The sequence below is a fragment of the Capricornis sumatraensis genome, chromosome 5 (assembly GCF_032405125.1).
Source record: "Capricornis sumatraensis isolate serow.1 chromosome 5, serow.2, whole genome shotgun sequence".
In the NCBI taxonomy this organism is placed as follows: domain Eukaryota; kingdom Metazoa; phylum Chordata; class Mammalia; order Artiodactyla; family Bovidae; genus Capricornis; species Capricornis sumatraensis.
This window is the reverse complement of record NC_091073.1, coordinates 105,723,428-105,736,311: the sequence shown is the minus strand read 5'-3', so window position 1 is coordinate 105,736,311 and position 12,884 is coordinate 105,723,428. Positions and strand designations below refer to the sequence as shown.

General features: G+C 42.5%; 1 protein-coding gene across 2 annotated transcripts in view; it reads left to right on the top strand.

Annotated features, from left to right (window-relative positions):
- Positions 1 to 12,884, top strand: part of DGKI (diacylglycerol kinase iota) — a 504,155-nt gene that overhangs the window by 283,637 nt on the left and 207,634 nt on the right. For both annotated transcript variants that reach the window (XM_068972548.1, XM_068972547.1), the window contains exons 13-14: positions 8,938 to 9,051; positions 10,724 to 10,861. In XM_068972548.1, the coding sequence (XP_068828649.1) occupies positions 8,938 to 9,051; positions 10,724 to 10,861 (252 nt within the window). The remainder of the gene's footprint in view (positions 1 to 8,937; positions 9,052 to 10,723; positions 10,862 to 12,884) is intronic.

Here is a 12,884-nt window from a genome sequence, read left to right as displayed (position 1 = left end):
TGCTGGGCACACACACCGAGGAAACCAGAATTGAAAGAGACACATGTACTCCAATGTTCATCGCAGCACTGTTTATAATAGCCAGGACATGGAAACAACCTAGATGTCCATCAGCAGATGAATGGATAAGAAAGCTGTGGTACATATACACAATGGAGTATTACTCAGCCATTAAAAAGAATTCATTTGAATCAGTTCTGATGAGATGGATGAAACTGGAGCCGATTATACAGAGTGAAGTAAGCCAGAAAGAAAAACACCAATACAGGATACTAACACATATATATGGAATTTAGAAAGATGGCAATGACGACCTTGTATGCAAGACAGGAAAAAAGACACAGCGGTGTATAACGGACTTTTGGACTCAGAGGGAGAGGGAGAGGGTGGGATGATTTGGGAGAATGGCATTCTAACATATATACTATCATGTAAGAATCGAATCGCCAGTCTATGTCTGACGCAGGATACAGCATGCTTGGGGCTGGTGCATGGGGATGACCCAGAGAGACGTTATGGGGAGGGAGGTGGGAGGGGGGTTCATGTTTGGGAACGCATGTAAGAATTAAAGATTTTAAAATTAAAAAAAAAAAAAGTACAAAGGCATATACTGAACTTGGAAGAGGAAGAGATGCTTGTGCCACCGTTGCTGTGGCTTTTGGCAAGTTCCTTAACCCCTTCTGAGATGTTCTAAGTCTGAAAACAGATACATTTGGATCCCTAAGGCTCTTCACAACTGTAGCATTATATTACTATAGACCATTGCTGTTTAGGAGAGCTATTATGTAAGCTGCAGTCTTTAAGTTTTCTAGAAGACACTTTAAAAAACTAAGAAGCAGGTGAAATTGATTTTATAATATATTTTCTTTAACCCAACCCAGTATATCCAAGATACTATCATTTCAACACACAGTCAGTGTAAAGTTACTAATGGGATGTTTTAAGCTCAGTTTGTATTGTCTCCAGAACCAGCCTATATTTTAAATTTACAGCGCCTCCAGTTTGGATCAGCCACGTTTGAGCAGTCTGTGACCACACCTGGCCAGTGGCGGCTGCGGGGGACAACGCTACAGTTTCAGGCTCTGGTTTACAGAATCCCAAGATGGTCACATAGTTGTAGGCATCCAGTCGGCTGGTCCCATCTTTGATCTCTAGGCGGAGAGAAAATAACTCAGAATGATCTCAAATTTTCATGTTTTAAGCTAGACATATTCTGTCTTTGGGGTAGATTTACATTCTGTGCTTTCTGTGGTCACATGTCCACCCATCGAACTCCCCATGGCTGCTGCTTGACTAGCAAGGAGTCTGTAAACTGAGACACTAAAGTCACAGGTCCCCTCCCCTCCTGAAGGAGCCTTAAGGTGTAATGTGATCTGTCGTTACCTGCCCTTGGCCTTGATGAACTGAGCTGGACCCAAAGGTCCACCCTTAACCCTGTTGACGTCTTTCCCAAGGGCTGGAGTTAAATGGGCTCGAACTACAGCATGCCTATTTCCGGTTCAGTTGGCATCCCCAGGTGAGGATACATGCTAAACAGAAGGCACGTCCATGCCCTGGCTCACTGCAGCCACAGAACAGGGAAGAAAGGTCTATTTCCCTCTAACTGACAGGACAAGTAAATTGTTCCACATGCCTCTTCTCTCAGCCTCTCCACATCCCAGAGTCTCTTGAGAAACAGCCCATGGTGTAACCTCAGTTATCTTCATGCCAGTGAGAGAATGGACAGCCTAAAGTCTACATTGTATTAAAAAAAAAAAAAAAAAACAACTCATATTTTGGCTTTTTTCTCAATTCCTTTAGCGTTGATTTTAAACATTTATCTTACCATAGAGTGACTTTGTAAACTATTAAGTGCAAATATAAAAATATCAAGAGGACGAATGGCAGTGTACATGTTAGAAAGGAAACCTAGTTGTCAAAGCTGCCTTTGGATGGTCTTTCAGGGTGCAGAAATGTTCCCCTCGTTCTTTTGATTTCTTCATATGAGAATCCTTTACTTTTCTGCCTGCAGATAATATGAGGAAAGGCAATTGTGCACCCGCTCTGTTCAAAGAAAATGTCAATTCACGGTCCTGTTCGCCCGCCCCTCAGTCCGTTCACAAGCTAGCATGTTGCTGAATGAAAACGCTGCTCCTCCTGTACGTGGGAAATTATCTGGTGATAGTTATAGCTGGATGTGGCCAGGAGGTGGCAGCATCGGGCAACTGCTGCAGCCTCAGGGCTGAAGCCGGGGACCCTGGTGAGCTAGCTTTGTCAGCCTTGCTTTGCCTAACAGAAGGCAGGAGGAGCTCTGCTCCCTGGAACATGACTGCCCATTCTTCAGTTGTGATGCAAAATATGCTAAGTGTCCTCTGTTGCAATTACTTAAGTTTAATTGAAGAGGTGCTTGTGGAGATGATTTGGGATCATGCAAAATTCCCAGCAAATACAGTCCTGCCCACAATATGCATCTGGGCTTCCGGCAGGAGCAGAGTCCTGGGTCCTGGGAAGGGAGAGCCGCTGATAACGGGCTTTAAGACCTTTTATATAGTTTTGTTCTCATAGGGGCAGAGACACGGACTATTCCTGAAGACCTTTTATGCTTCCTTCTCTTGTAGGTGTATAGTCTCTCCCCACCACTGCCCTGCCCCCTCTACCCCCATCCCCTGTCTCTTTCACCTTTCTGCTATAGTACAGCTTGGGTTTTACTTTTTTGATAGTCTGTGAAAGACTTTGTGACTTGTTGGCAGTCAGCGTTGGGATCGATCTGTAAAATTCAAGGCTCAACTTCGAAGTGGAGACACAGGAAAAAGGCATTTTGCTTCTAGGAAACTAGACTTTTATGGATGAAGTAAAGAAAAAAGAAGAAAAATATATAGCTTAAGTCGGAGCGGTAAATGTTAATTTTAGGGTTTCCTATTTGTCAGGCACCTGCTAATCAATGTCTTTATGTCATTTAATTGATAAAATGCTCGTATGAGGCAAGTACTGTTGCCCCTTTTTACATAGGAAGGAATTAGGTTAACTGACTTGCCTAAGCTCACCTGGCCAGTATGTGATGGAGCCAGCAAGTCTCCCCCATCTCTGTGCCTTTCCTAGGTTATGTTGCCTTTTGGGGAAGATGGTTGTTGGGTAGTGATGATGTAGCTCTTGGATGAGAAAAATTATTCAAGAGTTGTGTGAAAGAAAGAGCAAGAGCCACGTTAGCCAAAGAACTGTGAGCCAAATATGGATTCAAGACAAAAAAATCTGTGCTGTGAAAGGCAGGAGACGTTTGATGACTCCAAGGGTTATATAATTGATGATGCCTGCTTGTATCAGGGGAAAATTAAATGGTTGATTAACTGGCCATTGGATGGCGTCACCAAATCAATGGACATGTGTTTGAGCAAACGCTGGAAGATAGTGAAGGACAGGGAAGCCTGGTGTGCTGCAGTCCATGGGGTGGCAAAGAGTCAGACACGACTTAGTGCCTGAACAACAACAAACTGGCTATTGGGAAAAGGAGAGAGAATCTATTTCTGCAGTTTTTTCGTCTTTTGTTTTTTTTTAAACCAGATCAACTGATAAGAAAGGGGAAGATCCTTTACATTCAAATCAACTGTATGTTTTCCTTTTATGCTTGAAAGTGAAGCAAAAGTAGCTCCGTCCATGTCCGACTCTTTGCAACCCCATGGACTATAGCCCACCAAGCTCCTTTGTCCAAGGGATTCCCCTGGCAAGAATACTGGAGTGGGTTGCCATTTTCATCTCTGGGGATCTTCCCCACCCAGAAATCAAACCTGAGTCTCCTGTTTTGCAGGCAGATTCTTTACCATCTGAACCACTGGAGAAGCCTATACTTAGGCCAAGTCTAAAACAGAAAGGGGATGGTGACAAGTCAGAGGGTCCAAAGGACTCTTGCCATTTTGTGGAATCACACCAGAGTGGCATGTGGAATCTTGGCAGCCTTCCAAGAAAAAGAAAGGACCAATTCTTAAAGTTTGAATGAGGACAATTATACTGATCAGAGATCTCTTCAGTTCAGTCGCTCAGTTGTGTCTGACTCTTTGCGACCCCATGAATCACAGCACGCCAGGCCTCCCTGTCCATCACCAACTCCCGAGTTCACCCAAACCCATGTCCATCGAGTCAGTGATGGCCATCCAGCCATCTCATCTCTGTCGTCCCCTTCTCCTCCTGCCCCCAATCCCTCCCAGAATCAGGGTCTTTTCCAGTGAGTCAACTCTTTGCATGAGGTGGCCAAAGTATTGGAGTTTCAGCTTCAGCATCAATCCTTCCAGTGAACACCCAGGACTGATCTCCTTTAGGGTGGACTGGTTGGATCTCCTTGCAGTGGAAGGGACTCTCGAGTCTTCTCCAACACCATAGTTCAAAAGCATCAATTCTTCGGCACTCAGCTTTCTTCACAGTCCAACTCTCACATCCATACATGACCACTGGAAAAACCATAGCCTTGACTAGACGGACCTTTGTTGGCAAGTAATGTCTCTGCTTTTTAATATGCTGCTGAGATTGGTCATAACTTTCCTTCCAAGGAATAAGCGCCTTTTAATTTCATGGCTGCAGTCACCATCTGCAGTGATTTTGGAGCCCACCCCCCCCAAAAAAAATTTTTGACACACAAAATAAAGATCTATTTGTAAGGCTGGACCCCGGGGGGGGCAATAATGGGCCGCTCCTCCTCTCCCTCTCACCGGCGGGGGAAGTCCCTAACGGAAGGAGCCGCCCAGATCCTGGGGACCAGTGACAGCACACTTCGCCAGCTAAAGCCACGTAAAAGGACCTATCAGCCCGCGACGCCTCGGCCTGGCGACCTATCCGAACTCCCGCTCATTAACCTGACCATCCTTCGCAACAAACTTATATAAGCCGCTTCTAACACGGTCCGGGCGCTGACTTCCTCGACCTACCTCGTTCGGTCCGGGAACCCCGCCCGGGAGCGCTTCACCATTAAAAAGCCTGTTAGATCACTCTTTTCGGGGTCCTGGTTGTCTTTACCTAACACTATTAGGAGACACTTGATCAATTCATGGAAGTTATGGGACACTTATTTCAAAGTTACTCGACAATTATTTGTGTTTTATGGGTTGTAAATTATTCTCTGACCTTCTGCTCTGTCTTACTCTTAGTGTTCTTTCTGGTATTTAGAATTTCTCTCTGCAGGCTCGACTGCAGAGGAAGATGTTTTGCTGTGTGATTTTTCCCTTTTCTTTCTCTGCACCCTTGTACTAATCTTTTTTAGTAGTTTGGATGGTTTCCAGGATCCTGAGACTCGAGTTGGGTTTTCTATAAGCGGTTAGGGCTCCCATCCTGACCCTGGGTCAGGGGTGTTTCAGGTGTGTCAACAAGCTCATGGGCATTTCAGTTCACTAATAGAAGCTTTATCCCTCCAGCCCTAAGGCATCACAGCTTTCTGCGGATGATGGCCTCAGGCAGTGGCTCCTCACCCTCTCTTCTTGGCCTCTTTTCTGACCACATAGGGAGTCTGGTTCATACACAGCCTCCTGCCAGCAAGGGGTGAACTTTTATCCCCTGTCATCAGACAGAAGCCAAACGCCTGGCTTCCTCTGCTTGCCCCTCTGTGCTTTCTTTGTTTCTGACCCATGGAGACTCTTTTTTTTCCTCTTATTTTTATGTCTAGAGGGAAATAGAATGTTCAAAGTGTGAACTCGTAGCATTATCTTTATCCAGAAAAGACAGACCTATTTCAAAGGACCGCAAGAAAAATATTTCTAATTTAAATCTATCTAAAAGAACTTTGATTAGACTTGTGAGTATAAATCAGAATAGGGGAGCTGCCAGGGCATGTCTCAGAGAAGTTAAAGAGTCTGTATTCTTTTCCCTGCTGTATATGGGATATTGAATTAGATTTCCAGTAAGTTCCACCTCCTCTCTCAGAGTCTCTGGTTCTACTCAGGGCTGTTTACAGCTGTAGTCAGGGAGCCCAGATTGTTGGGATTTCTGAATTTTCATGTCCTTTTTCATGACCTTTAAACCCCCTGCTCATCATTTGTTAGAGGCCTCTGCTTCGTTTGTGTTTTCAGCGGCCGAGGAACAACCTCTAACAGAGTCATTAGCACTATTTAGCATCTGGCTTTTTTGTTTTTCTTTTACTTTGATAGCAAGCTTAGTGAGCTTGCTAAAGAAGCCCTGGGTGGGAATCTGAGGACTTGTCTAGGGATTCTTTGCTCAGTTTGGGGGAATGAGGGGACTTGTGGACCCTCACGTAGATCTAAATTTTTAGTTTCCCACCTTGGGCCAGCCTTGTGTTACCCCTTTCTAAAAGGTGAACACAGTTTTAGGCTTCTTGATGGATGGGCAAGTTTGACATCCTAAAAAATAGTCACTGTGGAGGAGAAAGGGTTTTAGATAAGGGGTCAGCAGAACTGGTTATGGCTCTTGTTTATTTCACTTCTGATTATTTGGTCTTGAGCAAATACCATAGCCTCTGTGTACCTCAGTTAATAAATCTGCAAATTAACTGAATTTGATTAAGCAGTTTCCAAGGATTCTGCATCATTTCATGGCAAATAGATGGGGAAACAGTGGAAACAGTGGCTGACTTTATTTTGGGGGGCTCCAAAATCACTGCAGATGGTGATTGCAGCCATGAAACTAAAAGATGCTTACTCCTTGGAAGGAAAGTTATGACCAACCTAGATAGCATATTCAAAAGCAGAGACATTACTTTGTCAACAAAGGTCTGTCTAGTCAAGGCTATAGTTTTTCCAGTGGTTATGTATGGATGTGAGTGTTGGACTGTGAAGAAAGCTGAGTGGCGAAGAATTGATGCTTTTGAACTGTGGTGTTGGAGAAGACTCTTGAGAGTCCCTTCCACTGCAAGGAGATCCGACCAATCCATCCTAAAGGAGATCAGTCCTGGGTGTTCATTGGAAGGACTGATGTTGAAGCTGAAACTCCAATACTTTGACCACCTGATGCGAAGAACTGTCTTATTTGAGAAGATCCTGATTCTGGGAAAGATTGAGGGCAGAGGAGAAGGGGACGACAGAGGATGAGATGGTTGGATGGCATCACCAACTCAATGGACATGGGTTTGGGTGAACTCTGGGAGTTGGTGATGGACAGAGAGGCCTGGCATGCTGCAGTTCATGGGGTCGCAAAGAGTCAGACACGACTGAGCGACAAATTGAACTGAACTGAAGGATTCCCCAGTGCTCCAAAGATCCCAAAGGTCCATGGTATTGACTCTGGGATGGTCAGGCCACTTGGGAGCTGAGTTTAGTTCTTTACTGAAACATTTCTTGCACCAGAGCGGCTCAGAGGTTGGCCTTTGATGTGTGGCAAACCTAGCTTTGAATGTCAGCTCTACCGTATAAATGTTGTGATGTTAAGGCAGTCACTGAAACTTTCAAGCCTTGGTTTCTTTGTCTACGAATTGGGAATGAAAATTATATCTATTGTAGAGAGTTGTTTTGAAGTTTAAGAATTCAGTAGAAAGCTTAGCTTAGGGACTAGCGCACAGAAAAGATCAGTATGCCCCTCTTTTTGTTAATTGGAAAATCCTTGAGAGCAGCCATGCTGCCTTATCTTAAGTGTCTCACTCGTCTTTTTATTTCAGTTCCTTATTTCCATGCTTTATATATAGTAGTGTTCAATCAATGTACTGTCAAAATACAGTTCTAAAAAATTTGAAACATGATTCTCAAACAACTTTAGAATCAATCAATGTTAAAAACTTTATTTAGGTTTGTAATAAAGGAGTTAGCAAGGTAATACCGCCAGTTTATTGGAGAAGAAGAGGAAAAGAATTATGTAGTTTAGACCAGAATAATTTTTCTCAATTTGAGACAAAATTGGTTTATGTTCTGATGGGGGAATAGAACCAGAGCATTTAAAGTGATCTTCTCTTCTCAATGTTTGTAACTCTACAGGACAAAAATTCTCCCAGTAACTTGCACTCATAAAGTTCTTAGATAAGCCTGTGACGCTGCTCTAGAATGACATTGTGAGGATATTCAGGTTTCTTTTTGCTGTTTCCAAGTTTGGGGTAATTTTTCTAAATAGTTATAATAAGACAAAACACCAAGTATTATTTATCTTAGAAAAAGATTGAACAGGAATATTACTCTAGTATATAAGTATCCATTTTCTGCCTAAGCTTGTAATAAGTACTAAGTTCATCCATAATTATGTTTTTTAATGTTTCATTAAGAGGAATGTAGGGATATTTAGGAAAGCACTACTAATTTCTAAGATGATAACGTACAGAGTAACCATTTAATGAGTACTTCCATAAGCTATGCACCATATCAAGGTTTTTATGTATGTTTTAGTTTTAATCTATAAACAGTCTTGTGAGGTAGGTATTATTATCCTCATTTTGAAAATCAAATAAATGAGTCTTACTGAGGTTAAATATTTAATCAAGATGACAAAGCCAGTGTGAGCCAGAATTGAGATTTAGTCTGATTTCCTGAAATGCCCTAGGGATAAACCAACCTCCCTAAATTGTAAACTCTCCTGAATTTTAAAGTAGAGCTTTAGGTAAACACAAGAGATGTGGGTTCAATCCCTTGGTCAAGAGGATTCCCTGGAGAAGGAAATAGCAACCCACTCCAGTATTCTTACCTGGAAAATGCCATGGGCAGAGGAGCCTGCATTTGACTCTTTGCAACCCCATGGCTACAGTCCGTGGAGTTGCAGAGTCAAATATTACTGAAAGCACACACATACTAGTTAAACACATGATGAACGGGTCTAGTTTTGTTTAGATGAAATGGTGTATACAAAATGGTTTTTTTTCCCTTTGAAGAGACTTGGCGCATTGAAACTGCTTGCGATAAGTGCCCTTTCTGTTTCCTGCTTGCTGGGTTTTTAAAGAAAAATATGCCTATTCTGTTTTGCTCCGTGTAAAGCCTCCTATTCTCAGGTTGTCTTCTTTGTAACTTATTTATCTTTCTTCTATCTCTTCTGGCCCCCAAATGTCTGTAGGTGGGCTGGATCCTTTCCATTCTGGATGAACTGCAGCTGAGCCCTCAGCCTCCCGTCGGGGTCCTTCCTCTGGGGACTGGGAATGACCTGGCTCGGACTCTCAACTGGGGAGGGGTAAGCATGTTCTCAGGGGCTGCCCACGTCATCAAGCAGTGGAGTCCCCGAATCCACAGATGCTCTAGTGGAGGCACATGTGCTCCCCTTGTTCAAGCAACAAGTCCGAGTTGAGGATCAAGGTCCCTATGAACCATGGCTTTATCTTCAGCTGAAGTCTATAGTCCGCTAAAGAGGAAGTTTTATTTTTAAAAATGGGTTTTAGTACGCATGTCTGGGTCTTTTTGAGGTATCCACCAAAAGACAGTAGTCACAGGTATCCAGGGGGTGGGTTGGTCCTCATATTAAGCAATTACAGAGACTCAAGTTGCTCCTGACCCCTGGTCTGCCCTGATGAATCTGGTTCAGATTTCTGATTCTTACTTTGGAAGAGTCATGTCTATGTTTGAGCATTTAGTGTTCTGGTCAGCAGCATCAGGGTTTTGGCTATACAGGTAGCCAATTTTCCTTTTCACCTTGGAGTCAGCTTCAGGCAAGCTTGTTGAAAGTAGTTTATCTGCCACTAACCAGCCATTTAAAAGGGGCTTCCCAGGTGCCTCAGTGGTAAAGAATCCTCCTGCAAGATGAGAGATGCAGGTTTGATCCCTGGGTCAGGAAGATCCCCTGGAAAAGGAAATAGCAAACCAACTCCAGGGTTCTTGCCTGGTAAATCCCACAGACAGAGGAGGCTGGTGGGCTACAGTCTATGGGGTTGCAAAGGGTCGGACATGACTTAGTGGCTAAACAACAACAGTCATTTAAAAACTGTTATTATCATCATCATCATTAATATTTTTTATAATATTAGGAAAATAAGTAAGCACAATATGCTAACATATGCTGCCTGACTGGCTTTTTAACTGCTCATATGAAATTATTGCCTGGGCTGGGCTCGATGAAAATTATCTTCAGATATTAGCAGGTATTAATCCGGCTTTTGGGTGTATTAACCTCCCATGGGTGATAATTATGTCACTACATTAGCAGATATTTATTTGGCCTTGGGTGAATTAACTTCCCAGAGGTCTTTTTTTAATTTTATGTAAGCATAGTATAAATAATATATTCTTATGAGGCAGCTAGTGTATTTATCAGTATTAGTTCCTCTTATCTAAATCAATGACTTGATCATCCTTAATAATCATGCTATCAGTCATGTGTGTTCAAGGAGTAAGTAGATAGCTCCCTAGCAGGGCTCTTCATCAGTCAGACTTGCCTTAGGTCATGAAAGGAATGGTGTCTTAGGACAAGGTCAGGAAGAGGTGAGTGAAATGGAATATTAGAAATCACCTAGCAGATGTCGCTTGATTGTTTTCCTGCTTCACCACATACACTTGTTCTGTGTATCCTCCAAATTTCTCTAGAGGGAGACGTGGGGAAATCTGTTTTCACTCTGATAAAAACAGCCATCCAGCATGGCTCTCAAATGACTGCCATTGACTGTTAGTTCTTGGTGCTAACAGAAGTCATTCTTCCGCTCAAACCAACTAGGCATAGTATTTCTGTGTACGGTAACCGTGACTATTGTCTTAAATTCTAAATATCTCAAGGGAAACAGTTTTCTCTCAGCCTTGTTAATTGCAAAATAGAGAGAGCTGTAGCAGAAGGTCTCCGCCTGGCATTAACTATCAATACCTTTGGCTGTTCTGTCCACTGTTCCAGACAGCAGTGTGTTCGTTCTTTGATTTCTTAGGGCTACACTGATGAGCCTGTTTCTAAGATCCTTTGCCAAGTAGAAGATGGGACAATTGTACAGCTGGATCGCTGGAACCTCCACGTGGAAAGAAACCCAGACTTGCCTCCTGAAGAACTGGAAGATGGCGTGTGTAAGGTTAGAGAGTTTTCCCTTCTGCAGAAAGGGAACCCTGGAGTATTTTCTGCCTGAGCCCCAGGAAATACGTTCCTGGCCGGAGAGTTAATGTCTGATTCCCTCCTATAGAGGTCATAGCTACTAGGGCTGTGAGAATAATGCTGTCCAGTGATTCTGCCCTATAGACTTCTAAAGATCAAGATTTCCTAAGTGCTTCACTAGCGCAGGGAGCTATTCTCTGTCCTCAATTTCAACACCAGAAAGAAATGTATCAGTTTTCTAATCTTTCAAATTCATTGGAAAATCTTAAACCCACGAGGAGATTAAAAAAAAAAAAGTCATATGGCTTGAAACATTAGGCACAAGGTCTTTCAATAGAAAGATACCATCCGATATTTCTGGTCTGATAGCAAAAATTCCAATTTCATCACTTGTTTGGGATGCGAAGATACACCTAAATAAATGTTTGACTTAGTGTTTTTCCTTCAGTGATTAAACTTGTATCTCACAAACCAAGGGATGTAATTATAAAAATGCTACTGTGGAGCTTCAGGGGAGAATTCAGTTTTAAGTTCTGGCCTCAATTTCATATAAATCTGATAGGTTTCTGAGTAGCCACTTGCTTTCTATTACTTTGCCTTTTTCTTCTGTGATAGTGTTTTCACATTTTCATTGTGTAAGAATCTCCAGGCAGCGGTCCTCTGAAATGCAGATAGCAAGGCCCTGTTCCCAGAGATTCTGATTAAGTAGATGTAGGGTGAAGGCCCAGCATCCGTGTAGCATCCCTGCTCTATTGGGTCACACCATTGATTGAAGCCAGGGTTTCATGGTGCTTCGGCCTTTGAATCCGGTATCATTTTAGACCAAACCAGTGCACCTTTCCTTGGAGAAGGAAATGGCAACCCACTCCAGTATTCTTGCCTGGGAAATCCCATGAACAAGGGAGCATGGTGGGCTATAGTCCATGCGGTTGAAAACGAGTCAGATACAACTTAGTTTCTAAACAACAACAAATGCACCTTTATTGATGAGCATCAAGATCCCGACCAATTGTGGTAGAAGCTCAAGTTACTTATTTGACTAAAATTGGTTAAAACATGTTTTGTCTTACCTTCATAGTTTTTTCACCTAAACTATGATCCAGAAGCTAAGGTTTTTCATAGTTATCATGATTGCTCAGTTGATCTTAAGTTCGTAACGTCACAGTGTTGTTTAAGCAAGTATCGTCTTGGGATATAATACTTTGTAATGTATTTGACTTATAGAAACTGGGCGTAAAACAGCTAAAGTACAAAGAAATGTACCATATGGAAATGTTAAGGTCCTATCTCCACTCAACTTGGAATGGTTAGGCCCTCAATAGCAATCTCTATTTAATTCTTTTCCCAACAGCTTAAGAAATGGAAAGACTTCTTGATGCAGCCTGGGGACATTAATCCAGATAATTAAAGGGTTTCAAAAGTGGATTTGTAAGGAGATGTGTAGGAAATTGGGGCAATTTTTCCTGGAAAATGTGAATAAGAACTCTTAAAACAGATTAAATTGTGATGTTATTTAGAGGATGGTGACCAGATGTTCTCGTACGTTATCAGCGGATGCTGAGCCATGGGTTAGAATTGTAGCCAAAAGAACATAAATGGTAGAAATGGACATATCTGTGCTTTTGGCAGGATCACCAACCCTTGCTGTCGTTCCTAAGGACTTGTATTTTCGTTTAAGTGCAGGAACTGGACATTCTCAAATGTGAAGCCAGAAGAGTGAGACATGTTTTGGCATTATTCTGTGTGTTTAGTTTCTCTCCCTGTTCTCCAGTCACTTGTGACCACTTCTAAGGGCTGAGCTGACCTCTGAATCAGTACATGCTCTGAGTCAGCCTTCCGTGGATGGGTTCATCGTTTATTTCAATTTCTGTGTTTCTGTATTATTAATAATCTCTCTCTTGCTCTCTCTCTGATTCTCTCTCTCATTTTATTTTTCTCTTACTGTGACAAGATTATTGCTCTAGTCAGAGAGAAAAATCTTACTGATCAAGGGGCATAGGAAA